Source organism: Cnephaeus nilssonii, assembly GCF_951640355.1.
Source record: "Cnephaeus nilssonii genome assembly, chromosome: 1".
Classification (NCBI taxonomy): domain Eukaryota; kingdom Metazoa; phylum Chordata; class Mammalia; order Chiroptera; family Vespertilionidae; genus Cnephaeus; species Cnephaeus nilssonii.
This window is the reverse complement of record NC_137072.1, coordinates 87,767,116-87,781,908: the sequence shown is the minus strand read 5'-3', so window position 1 is coordinate 87,781,908 and position 14,793 is coordinate 87,767,116. Positions and strand designations below refer to the sequence as shown.

The following is a 14,793-nucleotide window of genomic DNA, read 5'->3' as shown; positions in this document are numbered from 1 at the left end:
ATGAACAAGAAATCTAATGAACAAAATAAACTGGTGAATAAAATAGAATCAGAGGCCTGGAAACATGGAATAGACTGACAAATCTCAGAGAGAAGGGGAAGGGGGAGGGGTGGGAAGAGATTAACTAAAGATCTTACCTAAGGACACAGACAGGGTGGTGAAGGCCTGGGGCAGGGTGAAAACCGGGTGGAGGGGGCAATGGGGGTGAAGAAGGGGGACATCTGTATACTCTCAACAATAAAGATGTTTACAAAAAAAGAAGTGAATAGTATCATTTGAGATAGTGATTATAAGCCATGTAGGAAAGGAAACATGCTATAGAGAAAGTGACTGGGTAGGCAGGGGCAAAGGAGATCCTAATGTAGGTAGAATGGTCGGGAAGGTTACTTGAAAATCTCATGAGCAGAAGAACCTAGGACCTAGCCATGGGAAGAGCTGCAGGAACCACCAGAGTGAAGATTTGAGGCAGGATCAAGCTTGGTGTGCCTGAAGCATAGGGATTCATGGAGAACTGATGAAAAATGAGGTCAAGAGTGGGCACCTGATCTGAGGGAGCCCCCTTATCCATGCCTAGGACTTGATTTAATTCAGTTGTGATGGATCGCCATTGGAGGATTTAAAACATGGGAGTAATCTGATCTGACTTTCATTTTTACAAAAATATATTTTATTGGTTTTTTACAGAGAGGAAGGAAGAGGGATAGAGAGTTAGAAACATCAATGAGAGAGAAACATCAATCAGCTGCCTCTTGCACACCCCCTAATTGGGATGTGCCCGCAACCAAGGTACATGCCCTTGACTGGAATCAAACCTGGGACCCTTCAGTCCGCAGGCCGACACTCTATCCACTGAGCCAAACTGGTTAGGGCTGATTTTCATTTTTAATAGATCATTCCACTTGTTCTTGGAAGAACAGAATGTCAGGGGCAAGAGTGGGAGCAGGGAGACAGGTGATGAGGCAGATGCAGTTGTGCAGGTGAGAGATGCAGGTGAGAGCCGCAGAGATGGAGAGAAGGGGGAACGGAGCCAACAGGACTCGGTAATGGTTTAGGTGTCAGAAGCCCTGAAGTGAAGAGTCAGGGGCAGCATGTAGGTTTTTGGCCCAAATACCTGATAGGAGATGATGCCATTGAATGGCATGGGCATGACCAGGAAGTAGCAGGATTGTGCTCAGTTTGAGATGCCCCTGAACAGACAAGTGCCATCCAGTAGGCAGTTATGTGTAGCCTGGAGAGCTGAGTAGGACAGGACAGGCTGGACATATAAATTCAGTTATCAGTGGAGATAGTCTCCTCGGAGGGGCTCCATGAGGGGCCAGAGAGAGTGCGTGCTGCCAGGGAGAGGAGCCAGCCGAAGTCTGAGCTCTGCTCACCCTTTTGAAGCTGTCTGACTTGGCTGAGGTAGAACATGCTTCCACATCTTTATTGAACAGGTTTTAATTTCTAATCTTGTAAATTGCGACGTTGTGTGCTTTCGGGCAAGATTGTACATTCCCAAATGTGTTGATCACTATTGGAATTGTTTATGCAAATATGTTGCCAAAGTAACAATGCAAGTAAAATGGATTTTGTGTATTACCAGTTCTCCCCTTTTCGTGTCTCCATAGCACGTACTAAAACAGAGTTGATAAAATTCTGACGTCAGAGTTTATTAGTGACACAGCGAGAAATGCTAAGAAACAGAGATACAATAGATGGACAGACTGCCACATACATCTCCACACTGCACTATTGCTCTGAGTGTCCCTCGGTGGGATGCTCAAGTGTGACATGTCCCTTAGTAACATCATTTGCTTAGTCCCGTCTGCATGATGTGGTCAGACCAACAATGATGTTTCTTTTCATTCCCACCCAGGATTATGGTTTTGTCCAGATACCCCATTGTGAAATCGGAGCATCACCTTCTCCCGTCGCCAGAGGGCGAGATTGCACCAGCCATAGCACTGACCGTGAACATCTCGGACAAACTGGTGGACTTCGTTGTGACTCACTTTGGGAATCATGAGTGGGTTTCTTTGGTCTGCCTGATGGGGCACAAATGCCAAGAAACATTATTAACACATTACTTTGATTTCTATGCAAATGACCTATCTTTCTTCTTCTTCTTCTTTTTTTTTTCTCCCAAAATACTTTGCCCTTTGTGATTGCTTTTAAAAATCAGGCGTAGTAGACACCTTCGAGATGCAGGCAGTGCTTAATGATGGCACAAGGCAGCGATGATGGTTGTGTTAGCCAGCAGTTACGGAGCAGGTCCTGTGCTAAGTATTGTATTTACTCCAACCTGTACGAAGTACTGCTACAGCCCCATTTTACAGACAAAGAAACGAGGCTGAGAGAGGTTACATGACTTGTCCAACCAGGGCCACACAGCCAGGAGTTAGGCAGACCCAATTCAGAGCCTGGAGGTACTTGGGGCCGCGGTAGGAACAGGAACGTCCCTGTTCCTGCAGGGTTACCACAGTTGGAAGGACTGTTGGGGTCTGAGAGTACTAAATGGCATTCCTTGGTCCCTCATGTTTTCCTAATCAACGGGTAGGTGGGCAGAGGAATCTGGCAGGGCTACCAAAAGATCACTTTTAATTCTGATAAGCCTGTTGGACATGGTTAAGTCCGGCCACATGGAACTGCTAATCCGTCTCCCAACAATATGTGAAATTGGCTTCCCCAAACAGCAGGGGCGGAGCCTGCCCTATCAAGCTCTCACCTAAGTGGAGAGAATAAACCAGAAAATACCCTATTTGCAAACTAATAGTTTTCAAGGAGAGAGGAAGGACTTGAGACAAGTCTGCCCAGTTCATTCTTCTAAACTTAATTAATTATAAAAGTCCTCCCCAAAAGAAGAGAGAGGCCAGAGATGGTTTTCTAAAAAGTCCCTCTACGAGGAGACATGAGGAATGAGCAATGAGGTTTTAAAAAAATATATTTTTATTGATTTCAGAGATGAAGGGAGATAGAGAAATAGGAACACCAATGATGAGAGAGAATCATTGACTGGCTGCCTCCTGCATGCCCCACACTGGGGATCAAGCCCACACCTGGGCATGTGCCCTGACTGGGAATTGAACCGTGACCTTCTGGTTCATAGGTCGATGCTCAACCACTGAGCCATGCCAGTCAGGCTGGGCAATGAGTTTTATCCCCCAAAAATAACATACATAACCAGTGACTTAGTACTGACTAAATCATGAAAAATGCCCAAAATAGATTGTAAAAGCAAAGATCAAGGTATATAATTAATACTCTACCACAGTAAACATAATGATAACAGAAAATGATAACAGTAATGATAACAGAAAACACTGCTGTAAAGGGCTGAGTGCTATAAAATAGGGCAAACAGGTTCTGTTCACATTGATAACACGAGGCCACAGAGCTTTAAAATGACACACAGAACACTAGAAAACATCACTGCCACACTGTACGTTTTACCTGAAGAAAACGGATGTGTCTGCTACCCTTAATTTCCTGTTGCCTCACTTTTTCTCACAGAATTATGGGGATCTGAGAAAGCATGCTTGCATATGTTCTGAAATAAGAGCATAAGTAATACATGTTTGCCTCCTTAGATATAAAAAGGGTGTTTGGGAGATGGATGATATAGATGGTCCATATCTCTTTAAAAAGCTGTTTGGAGAAACACCTTCTATTTCTCCCAGTAATTTTCGTGTAGCAAGTGTAGGCATTCAAAAATCATTCCACTGGCCTTAAAAGGGCACTTGAGTTGGGTTTATCTTTTAAAAAATAGGCACTTTTGTGTCTGAAGGTTGCCAGGTTTTTAACCTAAGAAGCAGTTGTATCTCCCCCTTCCCTTTTTCTTTGCTTTTCCCCTACCCCCTTCAACTCCCTCCCAGCTCCTCTGCAATGTAAGGAAGAGACTTGAAAGGAAAGGGAGGAGACAAGACTGAGAGATGGCGCTCAGGCTGTGTTTGGAAGGATAGCCTTGTCTAACTTTCTATTAACCACGTCTTTCAAGCTCTCTGAATAGCACCAAATCCTTGACTTGCTATCTTACTCGCTTGATTTAATAATACTGACAACATCAGCCACAATAAGAGCTAGCCCTTATGGAGGAGATGTACCCGCGGGAGGAAGGGAGTCAGTGTAGTTTCACGGTCAAGCGCATGGAATTCCAGATCCTAGAATCAGACAACCTGGTTTGAATCCTAATTCAAGGCATGTCCTTCACTGAGGTACTTAACTAGCTTTCTCATCTGTCGATCAGGGGCAATAAGCCTGCCGGTCTCATAGGGTTCTTGTGAGGATTAAATGAGACATATTCTCTTATGCAAAGTACAAGAATACAGTAAGTGCTCAGTAAATGCTGGCCTTGATTATTGAACCAGGTCAGACAACTCTAACTGTAAGGTATGCTGGGCAGCTTAGGAAGAATTCATTCACCAAACACAGATCCAATGTCTGCCGGGTCTGAAGCCCATGCTGGGCCCAGTCTCTGTCCTCTGAGCCTCAGCCAGTGTCCCTCCTCAGAGCCCTGCCCACGAACACGTGGCCTCCCAGCACGGGACACGAGAAAGGTCACGCTTCAGATAAGTTGTGAAGCCATCATTCCGTATTCTGGTTTGTCTCTGTTTCCTGCAATACCAAAGACAAGGTTCTTACTGTGAGTAAATATTTAGAGGTTTCATTTCCTAGTGATTATGGCACACACCCACATGAGCCCGTATTAGGAATGAAATACAGAATGTTTGTCCATGTCATTAGCTGACTCCACGAGATTTTAAAAATTACTGGCTACGCAGCTATCCCTTTACAGCCGATAAATAGGAAATGGCAGCATGTCTTGGAGTGGTTTAGGTACACACCATGTGCAAATTCAGTTTAGGTAATGAAGTCACCAGTTCATCGCCGTTGTTTTTCCTTTCATCTAGAATATGCAGAAATGCACAAACAGGAAAAAGCACAGAACCTGTAGTTTGAAGACCTGGTTTTTGTTCCAATGCAACATAACCTTAGTGAATTTCAGATCACATGTCACTGAAAATTGTTTACAATTCTCTTTTGCAGCCCACCTGATAAAGTCATTGGGCTGAGAAAATGTGAAGTCAAAAGTATAGACTATTTCCCAGTGATATATAGCTAAAATACATTTGTACAAAAACACTGTGTTGCAGTGACTTTGGACTTTTCTGTACCTGGATTTGAATCCTGGTTCCAAAGGATGTGTCAGAAGGAACAGCATTCACTGCGGACTTAATGGACCAGAAGGGTCAAAGGGACAGATGAGAGAGGCGAAGGTAGCAGTGGGGAACCAGTACTGTCCTGAGGGTCGGGCAGAGGAAACTGTGTTCCCAGAGTCAGAGCTGGAACCAGGAAGAGCGGCCACAGGCAGGAGGAATGCCGCTACTTCCCCCCAGGGACTAGAGAAGAACACCCTGACTTCTCTCTCCTCTCAACCTGTTACCTCCTGCCAGAGCCTCCAGTTGGTGAAACATAACTGGAAATCAGCAGACAAGGGAGCCCAGGAGATGAGATCTGCAGGGGTCAGCCTCCCCGGGCGTAGAGAAGGGCTGAGAATGGGTCCGGGCAGAGGAGATGGGAAACAACACAGACATGTTACTTAGCATCATTTAAAAATAGAGCTAATGCCTGCCTCTCAGTGATTAGGAGAATTCATTATCAAAGATGTTAAGCGATCATTCTTTTCCCTCTTTCTTATCTTGAGACATCTTTTAATAATAGTACTCAGCGGTCCACACATGCTCATCTAAGCTTTGCCCTGTCTTCAGATCCTACCGTAATGAAGTGTCTCCAATCTTCTAGGTCCTCATGATCTCCCTCTATCTTCCTTCATCATAGTGTTTTGTTTTGTTTTGTTTTTTGTAATGTTCTGGCTTCTGGGGAGGTGTAGCCAACGGGAGGCACTCGCAGGGCTGGGGGGCAAGAGGGGGGCGAGGACAGGGTATTTCCCATCCTTCCTCTCAGCTTTCTCTTGTTTTCTGGCAGCCAGTGAGTGTCTTGTGTGGCTCCAGCTCTTCCTTAGATGACCCCAGCTCCTTTGGGGCAGCCTCCCCGTAGCACCATCTCCCACCGGTCAGGGCTGGCTTCTGGCCTCTGGACCTCCTTCTCTGTCCCTCTAGCTGTAGAGGTGGTACTGGTGTCTGCTTGTTGCAAAACGCCAGTTGCCTCACTGGCTACTGTTTGGCTTCCCATCACGTAGGTAATGAGTCCCTATATTAAATTCCCTTTGTTTGAAACACCTAGAGTGCTCTCAGTTTTCCTGGCTGCATCATTTTAACTATGATGTCCCTATTTTTCCCCAAATAGATTGTAAAGCACCCCAAAGCTTGATGTCCTTGCCTAATTATCTCAGTTATACACTAACAGTGCTTTGCATCATGAAAATACTGTATCATGCTTAGCCACTTTTAGCCACTGCTTGAGAGAACCGAGTAGGTTCCATGAGTCCTGTGTGCTCTGTGAATGTTAGGATTCTCCCTCTGGCCACGGCTGCTTGTGCTGCTGCTGCTTCTTTAAAAATATTTATTTTTTACTACTAGTTTTTAGCTGTGATACTGATGACCGAGTATCTCAGATGATTATTGACATAATTTCTCCTGATGAAGAGTTAGCAAATGCTGTTCTGGAGTAGATATTTAAATCAAGTTGACTCCAGATGATTTGTGGGAAAAGACCTTGTTGTTCTTAGTCAAAAGTGTGTCAGCCTACTCAGTTGAAGCACTGTCCCTCCATCTCATTCATTTCTAGAACATTAAGACATTTGCCTAGGTAGGAATTATTCTGGGTTTGTGCTCTACTTAAAGATATTTGGGGGGGGGGGCGGAACTTAAGTACTTAAGACTTTTTAAAAGTTGTTTTTCAAATACAAAACAAAATTACATTTTTTGGTGTTTTTGTTTTTGTTTTTTTTTTAGAGATGACCTCGACAGGAAACTTCAGGCTATTGCTATTTCAAAACTCCTGAAAAGTAGCTCTAATCAGGTGGTATTTCTGGGTTATATCACCTCGGCACCTGGTTCCAGAGATTATCGACAGCTCATTGAACATGGCAATGTGAAGGTAACACAATCATAATAGGATTTGATGTGTTAAGTAACATCATGTTTAAGAGCATGAGTTCATCTCTGGCATAGTGGATACGGCAGAAAGTGGGGTCCCAATGGACTCCTTATTGTGGCTTCAGGATGCTGACACTTCTTATAGAGAATCTATAAGAAAGAAGAATTTTGCAAAGAAGATGAGAAGTCAGCATTAGGCCGAGCTGAAGCATCTGTGGGATATTAATGGAGCCACTCAATAGGTAGCTGGATCAGGAATTGAGAAGGGCAATCAGGACTAGAGGTATAGAGTAAGAGTCACACCATGGTCTTGTTTTGTTTTGTTTTTTAATGTATTTTTATTGATTTTAGAAAGGAAGGGAGAGGGAGAGAGAGATCGAAACATCAATGATGAGAGAGAATCATTGATCGGTTGCCTCCTGCACGCCCCACACAGGGGATCGAGCCCGCATCCCAAGCATGTGCCTCTGACCGGGAATTGAACCATGACCTCCTGGTTCATAGGTCGACGCTCAACCACTGAGCTACGTCAGCCTGGCCTCTGTCTTGGTGATCATTGAAGCCATGGAAGTAGATGACATGGCTTATGGAATTAGAGAAGTGCAAAAGGAAGAACAAAGAAAATCCCTGATTTCTGTGGCTGTCAGGGGGGTAAGGATGAGGGACGAGAAGGGAAATTATCTCAGGAAAGAGATTAAGAAGAGGCCAGAGGGTAAAAGGTAAACTTGGGGAGTGTGGGTCACGGAGGCTGCCCCAGTTATCCACCACCATGCAACAAACCCCCTCCGACCTACTGGCTTAAATCAGCCCTGGTTCAATATCCTTATAATTTTGTGGGTTCAATTGGTGGTGGTTGTTTTTTTCTGGATTCACTCGTGTTGTCAGGTGGCTCGGCTGTGGGGGGTCCTAAGATAGTCCCACTCTGGGGCCTTGCTGCTGACCGTTGGCTGGGCCTGTCTCTACGTACAGTTGGTCTCTTATCATTTACCAGCCTCGCTGGTGCTGTTGTGTGACCTTGGGGCAAGTTAGTTGACCTTTTTGGGCCTCAATGTTTGTATCTATAAAGTGGGGGTAGCAATTTCTCCTGTGTCATAGGGTTGTAATGATGAAGTATAAGCAAATGTCTGTACAACCCTCAGCTTCGTATGGAGGAGGCACTCGACAAGTGGTGGCCACACATATGTATTATGTGTGTCTGGCTGTACATAGAAAATCAAATAAAGTAAATGTACAAGTACATGGCCTGTGAAGCACAAAAGAATGTTAGAAAATGTGATATTTGGCAAGTCTAAGAAAAAATTATATCCTAATAAGAGAAGGATTTCTGTGTGTGTGTGGGGGGGGCGGGGGGGCATATGGGTAGTATTTAGAGAAGAGGAATTTTATTTGTTGTTGTTGTTTTTAATTCTCTCTTGGTTTCCACTGTTAATGGTCAGAAGCTGTGTCAAGGTTGGCAGTGGGTTCTTTTATAGCTTTTCCTATCAGGAAGTTTATTAATGCAGAGAGTTTTGGTCATAAATGCTTGGATGAACAGATTTTTCTCTTTAAGAAATGAGTATTTAAATTCTATAGTCTTAAAATTTGATAGCACTTTTTAAAAACCTAATAAAATAAAATGATAGCTAAGCACAGTTACAGTTTATTATTCCCAGAATACACAGCTGAATGGCTAAATTTTCATCGCTTCCCAAGGCAAACCAGAACAGTGCTTTTTTTATTTGCTTTTTTAATCACTAACATTTTTCTTTAAATTTTAAATTTATTACATTTTTTTGAATATACTAAAGGCATATATGTGTGTGAAGGTGTGATATAAAATAGTAAAGATTAACAAACATCCATATGTCTACCACCAACCCTATGGAAAAAAATTAAGAAATAGGTAATAAATTGTGGTCTAGTCTTTTAGTGATTTAAAAGCATGTTTTTAATTAAACGTTAAGAGTAAAATTGAGAAACGATCAAAAGTCAGGTATATTTTTTATTTATAGGATTTTTAAAAAGAAGAAAATGAAAATTTCTTTAGTATGAAAGCTCCATATCTAGAGTTTTTCTAACACACTATAGAAAAATATATGTGTATGTTCTGCTTCTCTGATAAAAAATAACCCTGGTCTCAAGCTTTCAACATCCAAAAGACTCGTGATTATTCCCAAAATGTGTTTATTTCCAGTGATTCAATTTAACAAACATAGATTGAGCGCCTGCCAAATGCCAGAGAGGACCAGAGAGCCAATGTGATTAAGAGTTCCTCTGCTCAGGACGGGGAGGGTGGAGACACAGAAACAAAAAACCATATAGAAACAGCAGAGCTGGTGTGCAGGCGTAGGATGACAAAGGAAGGTTCTGTAAATTCCCCTCGGGCTGAGAGACCTAGAAAGCTGCAGGGAGCCAGGAACATATCATAATCGTTGCTTTCCCTGCCTAACTCCCTCTCTAGACCATGTTCATCTGTGTACTCCCGGCATCTAGTACAGGAGCTAGATGGGCATATAGTAGGTGCTCCACAAAATATCTGTAGAATGAATAAATAACGTGGACCTTAAAGGACCAGCAGAGCCAGGCAGAGAAAACAGCATGCACAAAGGCATGTTTATTACTGCAGCTCACACATTTTCTTGGCAGTTCAAAACAGAGCACTGGTTTAATGCTTTAACCTTCTCTTCTCTGCTTATTAGGATATTGACAGCACGGATCAAGACAGATGGTGTGAATACATCATGTATCGAGGGCTGATCAGGTGAGCATAGGTGTTTGATTTTTTTTAAAAAAAATCTATTATTACTGTGATCTTTTGAGTCTATCCTGGAGAGAAAAGCTTTATGGAAGCAGTTAATTAATTTTGTTATTTTTTGTAAACATTAATTTAGTAAGTTATGCAGTTTAACATCTTTTTCAAGTCACAGCCTAATGATTTAAGAAGGAATAAGTGGCTGAGCAAATTAAATTTAATTATACAAAGAGGATACGATGTAAGCTATTTAGCATAAGTATGTATCTGTCAACACGTGTTAGGATTGGCACCGTTTTTTACTGTATGGCATGGTGGAAACAGCGTGGACCGTGGAATAAGAAAGCCCTGGGCTTGAATTCCAGCTTTGCCAACTTCTAATTATGTAATCTTGGGTAAGTCCACTAACTTGTTAGAGCCACTATTACATTGTGGTGAGGTCTCTAAAATTTTTCTTTAAATTTTATATCTTTAAAAATTATATCTTTAAAATTATATCATCCCAGCCCAGCTGCTGTGGCTTAATGGTTGAGCATCAACCCATGAACCAAGAAGTCACCGGTTTGATTCCTGGTCAGGGCACATGCCCAGGCTGCAGGTTTGATCCCCAATAGGGGGTGTGCAGGAGGCAGCCATTGATGTTTCTATCTCTCTATCCCTCTCCCTTCCTTTCTCTCTAAAATCAATATAACATATTTAAAAGTATATATATATCATCTCATGTCAAAAAGTGAATATTTTATATATATATTCCAAAATATATTGTGTGAGAGGCAATTTGTATAGATGGAATATTCATTAGTGTAAACAAGTAGAGTAAGGTTGCCAAGTATGTTTAGTTAATTAAACAATATGCATGTTCTTTTTTTTAAAAAATATATTTTATTGATTTTTTACAGAGAGGAAGAGAGAGAGGGATAGAGAGTTAGAAACATCGATGAGAGAGAAACATCGATCAGCTGCCTCCTGCACACTCCCCACTGGGGATGTGCCCGCAACCAAGGTACATGCCCTTGACCGGAATCGAACCTGGGACCCTTCAGTCTGCAGGCCGACGCTCTATCCACTGAGCCAAACCGGTCAGGGCAATATGCATGTTCTTTATTCACGTGTGTTGTAAAAGTAATATGTTGATAAATATTTAGAGTAACAAGTCAAGATCATTCTAGTGAAACACAGGGTAGTGTTAGGAATGGGAAATTGGCTTAATAATGAAGGTGTTACCTATTAGATCTCATCAGATTTCCGAATGACAATAAAATCTTTATAAACCATTTCTACTTCTGCCACAGATTGGGTTATGCAAGAATTTCTCATGCTGAACTGAGTGACTCTGAAATTCAGATGGCCAAATTCAGGATCCCTGATGACCCCATTAATTATAGAGACAACCACAAAGTGGTCACAGACCACAGGGAAGTTCCCAAGAAAACTCGTTTCAATCCCAGGTGAGTGAGCTCCTTCATGTTGTAGACTACAGATAAGAGACACAGCACCCCCTCTAGGGAACTAAGTATTACCCCACTGTAGTGAACCCCTTTCACGTCCCGCGTGGTTCAGGGTTCAGGTTCAGGGTTCGGGCTCTGGAAGAGGCCGCACACAAATGAAAGAGACTAGAAAATATAAATTTGGAAATATTGGGGGCCAGGTGGGAGCCCAACTCAAGGGGAAAGACTCCACCCCGCTCTGGCCTTTCTATCCCTTTTATTAAGACTACTAGAGGCCCGGTGCACGAAATTCGTGCACGGAGGGGGATTGTCCCTCAGCCCAGCCTGTACCCTCTCCAATCTGGGACCCCTCAAGGGATGTCCGACTGCCCGGAACGGGCAGTCGGACATCCCTCTCACAATCCAGGACTGCTGGCTCCCAACTGCTTGCCTGCCTGCCTTCCTGATTGCCCCTAACCGCTTCTGCCTGCCAGCCTGATCACCCCCTAACCACTCTTCTGCCAGCCTGTTTGCCCCCAACTTCCCTCCTCTGCCGGCCTGGTTACCCCTAACTGCCCTCTCCTGCAGGGTTGATCACCTCCAACTGCCCTCCCTTGCAGGCCTTGTCCTTCTCAACTGCCCTCCCTTGCAGGCTGGGTGCCTCCCAACTGCCCTCTCCTGCTGGCCATCTTGTGGTGGCCATCTTGTGTCCACATGGGGGCAGGATCTTTGACCACATGGGGGCAGCTATATTGTGTATTGCAGTGATGATCAATCTGCATAGTACTCTTTTATTAGATAGGATAGAGGCCTGCTACAGGGGTGGGGGCCAGCTGGTTTTCCCTGAAGGGTGTCCCTGATCAGGGTGGGGGTTCCCTTGGGGCGTGGGGCGGCCTGAGCGAGGGGCCTGTGGTGGTTTGAAGGCGGGCCACGCCCCCCGGCAATGCAAGCAGAGGCCCTGGTATCTGGAATTTATTTTCCTTCTACAATTGAAACTTTGTAGCCTGGAGCAGAGCCAAGCCTGGGGCTCCCTCCGAGGCCTGAAGCCATTTGTGTTGGGGTTATAATTGAAACTTTGTTGCCTTAAGCGGGTGGGCCCGGCCAGGGTGTGCAGAAAACTTTGCTTCCCCTGTTGCCGGCGGCAACCCTGGCCTGCTCTCTCAAGCTCCATTCTGCTGCCATTTGTTTGAATTTGTTTACCTTCTATAATTGAAACTTTGTAGCTTGAGTGGAGGCTTAGGCCTGCAACGGCTGGCAGAAAGCTTGGCTTCCTCTGTTACCTAGGAAACCTTGCTCTCTGTGGCTGTAGCCATCTTGGTTTGGGTTAATTTGCATGCTCGCTCTGATTGGATGGTGGGCGTGGCTTGTGGGTGTGTCAGAGGTATGGTCAATTTGCATATTTGTCTATTATTAGATAGGATGGGATACACCCATAGCCTTTAGGCAGGCAATTCCAATAATAGCCAATCAACAAGGATTTACATAAAACTAAAAGGTGGAGGTTGCTTTAGCTACCATTGTCTCCACTAAACCGTGGGTGGTTGGCTCTGACCTTTCAGAGCTTCCAGGTTGACCAGCCTTCCGGGTTCCTTGTCCACACCTCTCTGCTAGTGAGGACAATGGGCGGCTTCCAACACCCCACAGTGAGCTACACGTTAGGTTTGGTTCTAGAGGTTCGTTCAGGTGGGGAGCTCCTGGTAAAGACGACAAACTCTTGTCTGGGGTTGAAGTTATGGTCCCTGCCTTTTGAGATGGAGAAATGTGTTGTTAGTCCCTCTTCAGGTAGGAAGCTCACATAGGCGGCATCATCATCAGGATGGCCATCATTAACGCCATAGCAATAGCTATTTTGTTATTTTTTTATCATTATTGTTTTGAGATGACAAAGTAAACAGATCTCCTCTATCCTACATTGGGGAGGTTATTTGCTGATGAAGAAAAGGAAGTCAAGGGCTTCATTTTCTCAGGTCTTAGCCTCCTTTGTATTCCATCATACCAGCTAGAGCCATATCATTAATCAGTGTTTCATCAGTAAACAGCTGCAGCACGTGAGCATTAGAGGAAAACCTAGAAGTTGCAATTGTACCGGAACAGATTTTACACATGCGTAATTGTGACACAAACAACATTTCAGATTTCATGATCCCTATGTTACCAGAGAATTAAAATTCCCTGTCACTCGTGGGAGTGAGGTTCTTGCAATACCTTTAGAAAATGAATTTTCTAAGATTTGCACAGGTGAATGAGATGTGGAAGAAGGCTTTATTTGTGTGAAGTTACATTTCTCATGTAGCTTTTTACTTTTCAAAGTCCCCTGCCCCTTAAGCCAGTCCTGGGGAAGGTGCAGCTGTGGTTCTGTAGAGTCAAAAGCAAGGCCAGTGTCCAGCGCTCCTGTTCCACGGTGCAGCTGGGTGTGGTTCAGCACTCAGGCCAATTAAAGTCTATCCGTCCATTGTGGGTGCCCAGGGAGCCGTGTGGACACAGGGGAGCACAGCCCTTGAAACTGGAGAGCGAGTTTTTTTGGTAGAATTTATATATTCCGGTTTCTCACACTTGCAGTAGCCACGCCTATTCTGACCATTGACTCGCTTTCAGGTGTGATTGATGGGCAAGCACCCTCCCACGTCCCTCAGAACTTACTGGGCATGTTCCTACTTAAATAACCAGGTTATTTACAACGGCATCACCTTCACCTATAAAATGGATTTTATTAGAGCTGAGGACTAGAGAGAAAAATCTAGATTTATTTTTCAATAAGGTTATCAGCCAATAATTCTTAAACAGCTGTGTTTTTGGAGTGATCCATAACCATGGAAAGAGGACTTTGAAGGTTAAAATGTTTGTCTGCCATTCCCAGATGCATGAATCCTTTTTTATTTCTTCATTTGCTGGTCTTATAAATTGATCACATCTCTCCGGGTTGTATTGCTAGATAAGTAAAAGCACAGTAGATTATGGTTAAAATTTTACATAAGAACATACCTTTCTGAATGGTTTTTACATGTCAATTACTTTTTTTTAGATTTGGATCCTACAAAGAAGGACACAATTATGAGAACAACCATCATTTTCATATGAGTACACCGAAATACTTTTTATGAACTATTTAAAACAAGAATTCACTGGCTGAGCAAGTCTAAGGAGAACAAAAAGAAAATAAAAAGAAAAGATGGATGAAAGTGGGAAACGACATACACAAAACCCCTCAGTTTTGAAAATGTATGGTATCTATACAGTGGGAAATTCTATCAATTATAAAATATATTGCTTAATAAAGTATTTCTCCAAAATTGTTTTTGTTATTTTTGATAAAAATAACAATGTGGGATAATATAAGAAAGTTTTACTACTAGAGATAAAATCATTATAATGTCTTACCTTTGCAATGCTTTAAAATAAGAAATTGATTTATTGATGAGCTGGAAGAACTATTTACAAAAATCAAGCAGTCTTAAATCCCTCTTGGGACAAAGCAGGGGGGAAATGTGTAAATAGTAAGTCTAATTGTTAGAAGAATAGTATGGACAAAAACCTATTGCTGACTCAGCAGTAGCCGCATGCCTTTCACCGTCCTCCTCCGACCTGTGGTAGAATCACCTGT

The 14,793-nt window shown here is 43.3% G+C and overlaps 1 protein-coding gene across 1 annotated transcript in view; it reads left to right on the top strand.

The window, feature by feature from the left end:
* CWH43 (cell wall biogenesis 43 C-terminal homolog) overlaps positions 1-14,293 on the top strand; it is a gene marked incomplete at its 3' end in the record, with an annotated part of 46,441 nt that extends 32,148 nt beyond the window's left edge. Inside the window, exons 12-16 of the mRNA XM_079779373.1 lie at positions 1,856-2,005; positions 6,891-7,035; positions 9,713-9,774; positions 11,058-11,213; positions 14,215-14,293. Of these exons, the coding sequence (XP_079635499.1) occupies positions 1,856-2,005; positions 6,891-7,035; positions 9,713-9,774; positions 11,058-11,213; positions 14,215-14,293 (592 nt within the window). The remainder of the gene's footprint in view (positions 1-1,855; positions 2,006-6,890; positions 7,036-9,712; positions 9,775-11,057; positions 11,214-14,214) is intronic.
* Positions 14,294-14,793: the final 500 nt, after the last annotated feature.